The 14,285-nt window shown below is 34.5% G+C and overlaps 2 protein-coding genes across 2 annotated transcripts; both read left to right on the top strand.

Moving 5' to 3' along the window:
• Positions 1 to 3,551: 3,551 nt before the first annotated feature.
• LOC125397691 (olfactory receptor 5B12-like) lies at positions 3,552 to 4,652 on the top strand. Its single transcript, XM_048430130.3, has one exon. It carries the CDS (start codon positions 3,708 to 3,710, stop codon positions 4,650 to 4,652), a length of 945 nt encoding a protein of 314 aa, XP_048286087.3. The 5' UTR covers positions 3,552 to 3,707.
• A 7,536-nt stretch (positions 4,653 to 12,188) lies between these two features.
• On the top strand, positions 12,189 to 13,121 carry LOC125397410 (olfactory receptor 5B12-like). Its single transcript, XM_048429812.2, has one exon. It carries the CDS (start codon positions 12,189 to 12,191, stop codon positions 13,119 to 13,121), a length of 933 nt encoding a protein of 310 aa, XP_048285769.1.
• Positions 13,122 to 14,285: the final 1,164 nt, after the last annotated feature.

The following is a 14,285-nucleotide window of genomic DNA, read 5'->3' as shown; positions in this document are numbered from 1 at the left end:
GTTAATATGATGTGCAATCCAATAAATCTAGAACCCTACTCTTATGAATGATACTCCTGATAAATACACCTTGCAACTTTGCTTACTGGAACAAAGTTCTTTAACTTATTCTTGTAAAAAAAATAACATTTTAGGAGAGCATAGAAGATAAAAGAAGAAAAGGTGGGTGGGTGGGTGTTAGTGTGCTTGTCTGTTAACATTAAAGTAACCGCTATAGATAAACCTTGGATAAATACACATAGATGTGCACACACACACAAATGCAAAAATACACCTTAGTGTTCCTCTCCTTTGAGAAATTCTCACTTGTCTTCTCAGGATATTTAGCACAGAGTTCTTAGAGCGCTTCTCTTTCTAATTTTCATAAATCTAAGTGGGCATCAAATATTCTCTCCTTGAAACATTTTTTCCTAAAAGATACAAGTTTCATTTTCCTTGAGTACAGATCTTGGTGAAAGACCTATCCAGGCAGATTCCAGTGTCTTAAAGGGCTATGGCCCTAAACCCTCTGAAAGTTCCTCTATGGGACTCAAGATAAGAAAAACAATAAACTCACTTAGTTTTTCAAAGAAAGAACTCATTCTTGCAATTTTAAGATCTAGTTGCATTATTTAAATGAATTCAAAGGTGGTTATTGTGGAAAAAACATTAAAGATCTGAAAGCTAAAATACAATGATGCAGAAGATAAGGACTATGCAAATTAGACCTACAAAATGATCTATTCATCATGTATATCCATATCATGTCATTTGACTGTACAACATACATAAATTCATTGATATAAAAAGATTATAATTAAAAGCAAATTAATCTGTGGTGGTGAAAAATAGATAATTTATTTACAAATATATGTTGAAAGAAAACTTATGTTGACACATACCAAGGTTTTGTGACGAATCTGTATATTAGATGTCAAGAAAATATGATCAAATATATTTGAATTTGAAATCTTTTTAAAAAGAAAACAAACTATTCTTTCTTGGAGGAACTCTGAAAAGTGTTTTAAATAATGAAAAATATGATAGTAATGAGTGCAAATAATAATTCTAGGATGTGTTCAGAAACTTCAGTGATGTTTGTTGTTATTGTATTTTGCCCAAATTGGCTGTAGTCCAGTTGAAGTGATAATTGCAGGCTCTATTCCCTGAACTGCCAATACTGAACACCCTCATACACGCTCAACAAAATGTGTATAGATCTCTAAAGTGTTTGCTTGGATGCCCAATGTGGAATTATAGGCCTCTAGAGATATGAACTGAGAATAAATGATATTCATGAAATATATATGTAAGATAATCTAAAAGCATGAATTGACATGGAATTGCTCCCCTAGACACTTGCAAAGCTCACCATCCATAACTTGGAATTTTTAAGCTGAAACCCAGATTTTAATTCACAGCAAAGTTTCACAGATTTGAAAGAATAGAAGACTCCACAACAAGATGAATTACTGGGTGTGGACATTGTAAAAAGACTGCAAATCTGAAAGTTTTACATATCTGTGTTCCACCATTGCAGCCCTTCTTCCAACACTTGTCAGTTCCTAGGACAATGGTAAGTATTTTCAAAGCATGCATCCTTTAGGATAAACACTCATACCCTCTCCGAGGCTCAGGGATTATTTTAGTGTTAGTGGCAGAAAGTTTGTTAGAGCAGAAAGATGGGTTAAAGTAATAGAAAATTTCATACTCCAGACTCTATATAAAATTATTTAAATTGGTAGCTACCAAGAATTGTAGTTACCTGCACCTGAACCACAAAAGGCTACCAAATCTAAGTCAATGAAGGGAAGGTTTTTAGAAGACAACAAGCCTTACCTCTGAAATACTAGCTATTGATAGACCCTGGAAAAGGAGGAATGGCACATTTTAGTTCTGTACCCAGTGTTAGACCATAAACTTCAAGAGATTACTGCAAACCCACACATCTACTAAATGTACAATTAATCCCAGTAGGTTATGAAACAAAGTAAATAGAAATGAATGTGAAAAAGAGATTTGTGGCGAGTGGAAATTTAATGGAGTTGTAGAAAGGGGAACTAAGAATAAAGATATTCTTAAAATATATATGCAAGAGCATCAGAAAAGAAGCTTAAATTATAAAAAATACAAATAAATAATTTTCCTTTGCAAGTTAGACTTGTAGTGGAAGTGAGAATATCCAACCATTAAAATTTACTAATGAGGGAAAAAATGAAAAATAATGTCCAGAAATTTTAAGCCCCTGCAGGCAGGCACAAAAATTCTAGTTGTCTTTTGACTCAGGTTCATTTCCTATCCCATTCAATATCTCCACATTATACAAATTTCTAAGGTCAGATAATCTGATGCCTTTTGAAAAGGCTAGGATGAGAGTTATCCTTAATGGAAAGTGAGGCATCATCACCTCCTGCCTTGATTCAGAGAGATCATTCGTGCAGAAAAATAAATAAGACAAAAATTCAATAGTCAATGCTATCTTTAGGGTCCAAAGGCCGTTTCCTACTGCAGTTACATTAGCACAGCCACTAATCACCTTATCCACGAAGGAGGGCAAGAGAGCCAGATGTACTTTGAAATATGGTTTGTTTGTGAACAGTAAGAATATAGGGAGTGTAAGGAAAACTTTTCCATTTTATTGTTTTCATTCATTAAACTCAAATGAAGTAAATAAATTGGTGCTATTGGGAAAAGATACACTATTCTATAGAAAAAAGAAAAAAATATGTGAAAGGAAATAAGCAAATCTTTGCTTCTGTCTTTTCGAAAATTCCTCCTTTACTAATTTTCTTTTCATTTGTCTCCTGGGATTAAACCCAGGGCATTGTAGAAGTGGGCAAACTCTCAACAACTGAGTTATGGCCTTAACCCTCAGTTTTTTGTTTTATTTCTTTTTAATATGTTTATTTGAGTGTGTACTAGTGGTGTACAAACACGGCAAAAGATATATGTGAGGTCAAAAAATAATACGCCAGCAAATCAGTTCTTTCTTTCCACCAGAGGCACCAATTCCTTTTACTATATCATACCACTGACACTATGCCTTCATTTTAACATGTATAAATATATCAACACTTAACCCAGAATGTATGGAACAGAGTATACTACTTTCTAAAGGTGATAATATTTAAAGAAAATTATCCAACAAAGTTCCTCATTAATTAGGGAGAAATTAATTAGGTACAAGTATCCCTAGAGGTCACAGATCTTTGCTTATATTAAAATAATGAAGGATATATTGGAGAAGGAAATATATTTTCAAATTATTTATACAATTCCAAATCTTAATGACCTGTTCTTCACAATGCTCTTTGCTGGGTAAGTTTTCAAAGAAAACAAAACAAAACAAAACATTTCTTAATCAAGAATTTTTGTAGATAATACAAATAGTTTTCATATGTATTCTAGTTTAGTTTAGAGCAGACTGTACAGTTAGAAATTCAAGGCAAATGTAATTAAGCCTCACAATTATAATACAGAACACCTGTGGCAGTCACTGCCTTCAAAGAAGTTTGAAGTACCATTTGCACCTCTTCCATATGAACAAAATGCCTGACCTTATCCAGTTATAGGATGTCATTTTGAATATAGATTCTTCTCTGTATATAAATTAAAAATATAAACACAAGAACTTTTTTGTATTTTTTATCTGACAATGATATGCTAATATAAATTTTCTTTGTAATCTTCTCCTAGATATATCTCATAACAATTCACAGATTTCTTTCATGGAGAATATTTCAGAGGTGAATGAATTTATTCTTGTGGGGTTAACAAATACTCCAGAGCTTCAGGTTCCTTTATTTATCATTTTCACTCTCATTTATTTGATCACACTGACTGGGAACCTTGGCATGATCATATTGATTCTACTGGACTCCAGACTCCACACTCCCATGTACTTCTTCCTCAGTAACCTCTCCCTGGTGGACTTCATTTATTCCACAGCAGTCACTCCCAAAGTAATGGAAGAGTTTCTCACACAAAACAAGGTCATATCCTACAATGCATGTGCTGCTCAGATTTTCTTCTTGATAGCCTTTGCCACTGTTGAAAGCTTCCTCCTGGCTGCAATGGCTTTTGACCGGCATGCAGCAGTGTGTAAGCCTCTACATTACTCAACCTCCATGACAAGTACCACATGTGTCCTAATTGTTACCTGTTGCTACATCAGTGGATTGCTCCAATCATCCATTCATGTTGCTTTCACTTTCCACCTCTCCTTCTGCCATTCCAATGTGATTAATCACTTTTTCTGTGATATTCCCCTAATACTTGCTCTGTCATGTTCTGATATCCACATAAATGTGATTATAGTCTTTATGTTGGCTTCATTTGATGTTGTTTTTGCTCTCTTGGTTATTCTGAACTGTTACCTACTTATTTTCATTGCTATCTTGAGGATGCATTCAACAGAGGGCCGAAAGAAAGCCTTCTCAACCTGTACATCACACCTCACCACTGTTTTTCTGTTCTATGGGACAATCATCTTCATGTACTTACAACCCAACTCCAGTCACTCCATGGACAGAGACAAAATGGCGTCTGTGTTTTACACCATGATCATCCCCATGTTGAACCCTCTGGTCTACAGCCTGAGAAACAAAGAGGTCAAGAGTGCATTCAAAAAGTTTTCTGGAAAAGTACTTTATTTACTGGGCTTAATTAATTAACTACATTTTTGCAAGACTTGAAATCCTTCATTGGGCCTGTACTGTCTAAGAATATTTGACTTGTAATTATTTCTTATCTGTGATTTACATATGAAACTTCACATATGCAATTAATTTTTGCAAATATAATTTAGAGCAACCTGTGATCATCTTGCCAGAAACAATATTTAATTCAGTTCAAAACCAAAATTATATTACTAGGTATGTTCAGCATCACAAATTATTCCACATAGTCAGTAAAAAAATGCTTTAAATTATGAATATATTTTATCATGCTACTTTATCTCAAGGATATTATTTTTCTTATTTACCTGATAAGATTTCTTATGCAGTGCTATTCTTCCTTCTGTTGTTCCTCATCTCCCTTACACCAAAATGGAATGTTTTTACTATCCTGAGCTTTAAATTTATTAAGGATATATACTGATATTTGAAGATTTGGAAATGAGGCCTCCTGTTGGAGGGAGAAGGCTACTTGTTCATCCATGGCACCCAGAACTGAAATAATCACACAGAAACTATATTAATTACAGCACTGCTTGGCCCACTAGCTCTAACTTTTTACTGGCTAACTCATACATCTTAGTTTAACCCATTTCTATTAATCTGTGTATTGCCATGTGGAAGTGACTTACCAGCTAAGGTTTGACAGCATGTCCTTCTCTGGTGGTGGCTCCATAGTTACTCGCTTACTCTGCCCTTCTTTCTTCCAGTATTCAGTTCTGTCTTCCCTGCCTAAGTCCACCCTATCAGGTCAAAACAGTTTCTTTATTCATTAACTAATACAAGCAACCCACAGAGGGAACTCCCACATCAGCCTCCAGTGGTCAATGATGTAACATGAGGGGACTGTTTGTTTGTTGGGGGTTTCTGTCCTGCCCAGTACCCCACAGCTGGCAAGCCCAAAGAAAACCACACAAAGATCTCTATTTGTTATAATGCTAATTGGCTCATTAGGTCAGGTTACTTATTAGCTAAATCTTAGATCTTGATTAACCCATTTTTCTGATCTATTTTAGCCATGTGACTAAGTACCTTTTCAGTGGGGCAGCTAATGTCCTGCTGAATTGTCTGTATTCTGTCAATCATGTTTTGAATAAAACGCTGATTGGCCGGGCAGGAGGTGTAGGCGGGGAAGCCAGCCACGAAGTGGAAATGATGCAAGGAGAGGAGGAAGTTGATTCCTCCCACTCCTGCCCAGATCACCAAAGCAGCAGGATGTGAGCTGGCCCACTGAAAAAGGTACTGAGCCACATGGCTAACATAGATTAGAAAAATGGGTTAATCAAGATGTGAGAGTTAGTCAGTAAGAAGCCTGACCTAATGGGCCAATCAGCAATGTAACTTAAAGAAATCTCAATGTGATTTTTCTTTGGGACTAAACAGCTGGGGGGCAGGGTGGGAAAGAAACCCCCAACAAGTAGGCTCCCCTCATGTTACACAACGATATTTGATATTTGTCTTTCTAGCTTTGGTTAACTTATTAAACATTATCTTTTTTTTGTTAAAACCATTTACATGCAAAACTCAAGTTTTCAAATTTATTTACAGTTGAATAGTTTTCCACAAATTATATCTACAAGATTTCTTTCTATTCATTGGATGGAGTAATTTTAGATCGTACCCATTTCCAAATTATTGTGAAAAGAACATCAATAAACACAGCTGCAAAAGTAACAGTTGAACATGATGCTGATTCCTTTGGTCATATATCAAGGAATAGTATAGTGTCATTGTAAGTATAGTAGAACTTAATTATATCACTTTTTATCATTTTTTGAATTCTTCAGACAGATTTCCATAGTAGCTATCCAAGTTAGTAGAAAAAAAATCACCAACAATAAATTATATTTTCCTTTTCCTTGAACCCCAATTAGCATTTATTTTCCTAACTCTTTGGTACAGGATAGGATATTGTAAAGTACACCAATAACACACAGAAAAGGTCAACAATAAGTGCCATCTCATAAAACTGAACTCCACCATATGTCAGAGTACATCATCATTGAGAAAATAGACAACATACTGAATTAGAAATATATATATATATATATATATATATATATATATATATCCTAATTATATAACTCATAGAGGGAATACAAAATATATATTTCAAAGAACTTTCTATATGCTGAAATCAATGAAGCAAGCAGCATAATTGAATATGGTTTATAATACCAAACAGGTTCTCAAAAGATGATAGACATAGATAAGAAACTCGTAAGAAGTCTTCAACATCCTTAGTCATCAGGGAAATTGAAATTAGAACTATTATTAGATTTTATCTTATAATAGACATATTGGCTAATATCAATAAAACAAATGACAACAAATGTTGGTAAGGATGTAAAGAAATAACAGGAATACTTATTCATTACTGCTGGGCTAGAAACTTGTACAGGTTTTTTGAAAATCAGTGTGGTGCTACCTTATGAAGCTGAGGATAAGTCTACCTCAGGTCTCAACTGTACCATGTTTGGATATTTACCCAAATGATTCTATGTCCTACTTTAGAGTTACTTGCTTATCCACGTTTACTACTCCTCTGGCTATAGCCTAGATGTACATAAACTAGTGAATGGATAATGAAAATGAGACTCATTTATATAAAAGTATATAATTCAGCAGTTATGAGATATAATTTTAAGTAATTACTTGTAATTCATCAATCATCAAGAGTGGGCTAACCTGAAAAGAATTCTGATATCATATATATATATAGAATTTTATATATATATATGATAGACACACGTGTGTGTGTGTGTGTTTGGGTGTGTGTGTGTGGGGGGGGGTGTGAATCTTAGCTTTTAAAAATTCCACATGGAAACTGTAAACATCATAAAGTATTTCCAAGGCTATTGGTAATTCTCTCAAATCTTTTTTGATGACAATATTTACGTAAATTGATGTAATTACGTAAATTTACGTAATTGATGTAAAATGATCTGGTCCATTATCCTCCATGATCAGAAAGGACCGTGGAAGTGGTGTAGAAAAGATTGTATTAGTGAGAGGACATAGAGAATGTGGTCTACTCAATCAACAAATCATGACTCAGATGCACTCAAAGAGACTGAATTAGTGAGCACAGGACCTAAAGGAGTCTGCACAAGTTTGCTAAGTATATGTTATGCCTCTTTTCTTGTTTTTAAAAAAACTACCAACAATGAGAACAAGATTCCCATGGAATCACCAACCAACCCAGGATATTGTTAGGAAGTTGGTTGCTCTCCACAAACGGATGAAATATCCCTTTGCTGAAGGCAACATCTACACAATTTACTGAATATCGGAAAGTTGACCTGACATTATTATAGAACAACCTCTGTGTTTTCTAGTTATTATTAGGGTTTTAAGTTCCATTTTTGTCTTAGTTCCAGTCTTCTTTAATGTTTCCATCATCAAATTGAAGCCTATTCTAAAATCTTGGATTATATTCTTTACCTTTGATCAGTCTTCTGTTTTTGCTTTTATTACTCATGTGATTGTTATCCTTAAGGTTTATCATCTTAACTTCATTTAACCATTTCTTTGTATCTTTCTTAAACTTCTTGAGTTCTTTAATGAAGTTTATAATTTTATTTGTAAGTTTCATGTCCTGGGGTTCATATTAAAAATTCCCATTGTTAAGTATTTCTACAAATCTGCAAAGTTTTATTGAAAACATACTGGCTTGAAAATTCACATTCTTGGTATATTTGGAGTGATAAATGTCAATGTGAATTTATTTAGCCACAAGTCTGATATGGTCAGAACATATTTGGGCACAATGCAGGATTTATAAGCAGGTTGAGACTAAAAGTTGGAAATATCTTGGAATGAATGAATTCATTTGGACAGAGGGTACTGAGATGGTGCTCACTACTTTCCCTACTGTCCAAGCCTAGAACATGTGAGTAGATATGGTTTTATAGATGTGGGACATGGTGTAGGAGGTTCCTATGGGTTAGGAGATATCTAGAGAGTGTCCTAGTGAGAAACTAGAGATCTTTTTTTGGTGAAACCAAGGAGGCAAGTCTAAAATAGATACTATGTTGTTGGAGCTTGGGCTTGTTTCAAGGTTCTGTTTTGCTTTGTTTTGTTTTTTTTTTTTGAGAATATGTGAATAGTTAGTTCAATTGGCTAGTCTCTGTATAAGCAAATGAGAAATGAGAAGATTAACATGAAGAGTGGTTGGATGAAGTACAGAATACCTATGAGAGATTCCATATAGGATCGATCCTGGTCCATCTAAAAGCCTAGAGTTTAGCTGCAGTGCTGGTATTATTGATCAGAACCAAGGCTAGATCTGGAGAGTTACAGAAATGATCTCAACAGGGATGTAAGAGAGAATGTCATGAATAGGCCATAGAGGATAATGTGGGATGCCTCAAAGTTTCAAATGAAGAAAAAAAAACCCATATACCTAAATGATACACTTTGTGTTAAAAAAAAAACAACAACAACAAGTTTTGTTCCTAATTTCAGTGGGATTGCTGGGAGTTTCTGAAAGACACTTAAGGAAATGTTCAACAACCTTAGTCATTAAAGAATTCTAAATCAAAACAACTCTGAGATTCTATCTTATACCTGTAAAAATGGCCAACATCATAAACACTGATGACAACTTATGCTGGAGAGATTGGGGATAAAGGGAACACTCCTGAATTGCTGGTAGGAATGCAACCTGGTACAGCCCCTTTGGGTGTCAGTGTGGTGATTTCTCAGAAAATTAGGAAACAACCTTTCCTCAAGACTCAGTAATACCACTTTTGGTTATATATCCAAAGGATGTTCAATTGTGCCACAAGGACCTGTGCTTTACTATGTTCATGGCAGCATTGTTTGTCATAACCAGAAACTGGAAACAGCCTAAATACCTTTTGACTGAAGAATGGGTAAGGAAATTGTGGTACATTTACACATTGGAGTACTACACAACAGAAAAAGTAACAACATCTTGAATTTTACCGGCAAATTGATGGAACAAGAAGACATCATTTTGAGTGAGGTACCTCAGATACAGAAAGACAATTATCACATATACTCACTCATAAGTAGTTTTTAAACATAAAGCAAAAAAAAATAAAGCAGCCCACAAATCACAATCCCAGAGAACCAATACAACAATGAGGACCCTAAGAAAGACATGCATAGATCTAATCTACATTGGAAGTAGAAAAAGACAATATCTTCTGAGTAAATTGGGAGCCTGGGGACCTTGGGAGAGGGTTGAAGGGCAAGGGATATAGGGAGGGGAGCAGAGACAAGTGTCGAGCTCAATAAAAAAAGAACAAAAAAAAAAGAAAATTATCATCATGGCAAAAAAGAAAAAGGAAAAACAAGTTTCTTGTTTGCAAGACGTAAAATGAAAGAAGAAAATGTCCCAGGGCCATCTTTTAACTTTTGAGAAAATATGTGATCAGAACAATTTTGTAAGTTGATAAACTTTCTTAAGTAAAAAGATTAATGAAATATTCAAGCTTTTGGTTTGTTTACTTTCTTCAACCTGCGTACGGAAGACCTGTGATTGATAACTGGAGGCTGTTCTCTTTTAGCTCTTCTTCTATTCCCCATTGTCTTTGTAAATAATATTCCACTAAATCTAAACAATATCCTCTATTGTCACTAGCAAGATAAGGCTAAAAGCCAATGTGGGTTGACAAGTCTCAAGAGACATTGCTCACGTGTACTGCTGCCCCTGAGATACATGTATAGATTGATCTTTCTGCTGTGATGTTGGCAATATTACAAGACCAGATTCCATTCCACAACAGATATCTACCAGTGGAAAATTAGAACAGAAAGATTCTTTTATTGATATAGATGTTAGGCCAATGATGTGGACATGAAATATTTCAGACCTCTTCTTTTTACCCCTCTTGATCTGTTCCTTGCAAGACAGTAAGTGTTAAAAATACGTGTGTATAGCTAGTCTGAACTATAAATAGAACTAAAATAACTGGTTATTTTTGTTTCATAAGTGCAAACAAAAAACGGAGCTAAAGTCTGGAAAAATGAGGCAGGTAGGCCACAGAGCTATTATTATCAAATAATAACCTCATGTTTGACCTACTATGCTTTTCACTACGAGGTTGCACAAGAGCAGCAAGCTTTCCTGTCTAAAAATCTATAGATTTTGTTGTGATTATTTAACTCCAGAGGGAGATCATGCTCTAGTTTTCTAATATTGATAACGTTCAACAGAATTAGAAGTTCACCAATTATAGTTCATTTTTAATTTCAGAAGGTTGTATTAATTTCAACCTCAATTTAAAAATATCAATTACTGGGTACCTTTTCCTGAAAGTATCAAACTCTGGACATTAATATCATGAGCTAAACATTCTGAAGAAACCAAGATTATGTGAGCAAGGCCATAGAAAGTAGCAGACATGATTTACTTCATTTAAAAATTTTAATATCTTTTATAACTTGGGAGAACTTACACATTGCTTATAATGTAATTGCAGATACTTTTGTGAATGAGGATTATTTTCACCTCAGTCATTTTAAAAGTATATGATTACAACATCTAATGTCTTGAATATAAAATGGTATCAATATAGAGGAAGGACTATGCACAATATTCCAAAGTTAGATGTTGTTCTCAATTTAAGAGGCAGGCTCAAATGTAAGCATAGCTGTATAATCAGGTGTCATCTGTTCCAATATGACAGTGCTACTATGTGGTACACCATGAAATATTTCGTGTTTGAGGTTAGAGATTATGTAGAGAGAACAAAAGTAACTTTTCCTTGTATTTTACCCTTTTCTCTCTCAAAAACAAATGTAACAAACTTCTCTGATGGTAATAGAAAATATCATCCTCTGGGAAATATAAGGCCCATTATATGTAAAGAAATAAGTTAAAAATTGTTTTTACTTTTTGAAAGAACTATGTTTTTAGGTTTCCATGTACTGCACCATTTCTAAACTTCAGAAATAAAATGGTCCATATATGATCAGTTATCATATGATCAAAGGTTCAATGGAAAAAAATCTAAGGAAAGACCTTATCAAATTAAATATAAAACTGAATGTCCATGGAGCAGTACCTCACATCAGTGCATAGACACAGCTAGGGCATTGAACTTGGTGTAAGTATCGGACATGGAAAATGAATTATACTTTACTACGAACATATAGCAGTTGCATTTTCCTACATTGTTAATGCTTCAAAGTAAGACATTTATGTATCTTTTAGACAGGTGTGTTTGTAAATTATTGAAAATAACAGGTCTTTTGTAGGTTACTAAAATAAGAATTATCATTTACCAAAAAAATTGAAATAAGGCATAAATTTATTATACGGACCCTTATTAGGAGCAAAGAATTAAAAGTTTCCATTTTCTCTACTCACAGATAATGACTCTATTTTATATTTTTCAACCCAAAATTTAGTGTTGTCTCCATCACACTAGAGAGAATGCTGCACTGTGAATGAGAGAACTTAATCATACTTAAAAATCACATGTTAAGTTGAGAATAGAAATTTTTCTTTCATTTCTTCTTTTCATTCTAGGAGCCTGTCACAGTTCCCAAATAGCACTGATGCAGAATATTTCAGAAGTGATGGAGTTCATTCTTGTGGGGTTAACAGATGTACCAGAGCTGCAGGTCCCTTTATTTGTAATCTTCACCTTTATTTATTTATTCACACTGGTTGGAAACCTTGGAATGCTGGTGCTGATTATGATGGACTCCCGACTCCACACTCCCATGTACTTTTTCCTCAGTAACCTCTCCTTCGTGGACTGTGTTTATGCATCAGCAGTCACTCCCAAGGTAATAGAAGCGTTTCTCACAGGATACAAGATCATATCCTACAATGCATGTGCTGCCCAGATGTTCTTCTTTGCAGCCTTTGCTACTATTGAAAGTTTCATCCTGGCCTCAATGGCCTTTGACCGTCATGCAGCAGTGTGCAAACCCTTGCATTATTCCACCACTATGACAACTACAATGTGTACTCTGCTTGTTTCTGGTTCTTACATAAATGGACTCTTGCAATCTTCTATTCATGTGTCCTTTACTTTCCAACTTTCGTTCTGTAATTCCAATGTAGTGAATCACTTTTTTTGTGATATTCCCCCACTACTTGCTCTTTCTTGTTCTGATATCTACACAGATGAAATGGTGCTGTTCATGTTGGCAGCATTCAATGTCACTTTTACTCTATTGGTTATCTTCACCTCTTACCTACTTATTTTTGTTGCAATCCTGAGGATGCATTCTACTGAGGGCCGAAAGAAAGCCATCTCCACCTGTGCCTCCCACCTCACCACTGTTTCCATCTTCTATGGCACAATTATCTTCATGTACTTACAGCCCAGCTCCAGTCATTATATGGACACTGACAAAATAGCATCTGTGTTCTACACCATGATAATTCCCATGCTGAACCCTCTTGTTTATAGCCTCAGGAACAAAGAAGTCAAGAATGCATTCAGGAAGTTTCTTGGAAAAGCAGTATCTTCATTGTGATTAGTCAATTTAGTGTTACATGCTTGAAAATGATGTAACACTTCATGTTATTTTTTCTGACAAATATTTTAAAAATAATTATTTCTTGACTTTAATAGTTCTGAACATATCTTTCATAAATGAGGCCGCTTCTACTCATTCTTCTAGGATTCTGACTATGGAAAGCTAATTTTGGATATTCTGTTATAGAAATTGGCCATTTCATTTTGAAATTCAACATTGTAATCCTATATACTACAATACCTCATAGTGTCCCACATAGTCTGCATGAACTACTACTATATAATACTTTCCTTTGAATTGGGAAATTAGTTTCTTGAGAAAAGAGGTAGCTTTTATGTTTCAGGAAGTAAACGAAAGTCACAGCTCAGACATCTCCCAAAATTTAGAAGATTCAGGATCCCAATGAAACTTACCAGGTTTCAGAGCTCTAAAGGTAACAATACTCCCTAAATCTGATACAGTGAATGATAATGGTAATCTATTGGTATCTAAAGGATACTATCAAACTACTTAAAACTTGTTTATTGGGTTCTAGTAATTCATTTTCCCCTCAGTGGTCAGCCATGATGACTGGACATTCTAATGGTGCTTCTGTGTTAGATAAATATATGGTTCTGTAGTTAGCTCATCACCCATACTCATGTAAGTCACAGCATGGACTAAACTCATTGGCTCAAAAAGATGACCTTCATTGAATTATTTATCTAGTCTACAATTGGAAACCTCTATGGGTTTTATAGACTTTATTTTATATCTCAGGAAAATTACAAGAAACTACTTTGATGACAAATCGTGCCACAAACATATGTACTCAACTATGTTCACAGCAGCATTGTTTGTCATAACTAGAAACTGGAAACAACCTAAGTACCCTTTGACTAAAGAATGAATAAGGAAACTGAGGTACATTTACATAGCAGAAAAAAAAGAACGACATCTTGAATTTTTCAGGAAAATGGAAGGAATAGATATCAGTTTTTGGATACCATGTTGTTTTTGACATTTTATTCTGTCATATGTTTCTGTTTTTCTTGAGCTTCTGCTAGGTTGTTATTGCTATTCATGTTAATTTCACTGATCTACTTGCTAATGTCTTCTCCAAACACTTTCAACCTTTTGATAAGTTTAGAATTATTCTTTCAATTTCTTTGTTGTGGGTTT

The sequence above is a fragment of the Myodes glareolus genome, chromosome 7 (assembly GCF_982192425.1).
Source record: "Myodes glareolus chromosome 7, mMyoGla1.1, whole genome shotgun sequence".
Classification (NCBI taxonomy): domain Eukaryota; kingdom Metazoa; phylum Chordata; class Mammalia; order Rodentia; family Cricetidae; genus Myodes; species Myodes glareolus.
Note: the sequence above shows the minus strand (reverse complement) of the source record. Positions and strands in the feature narration are given on the sequence as shown.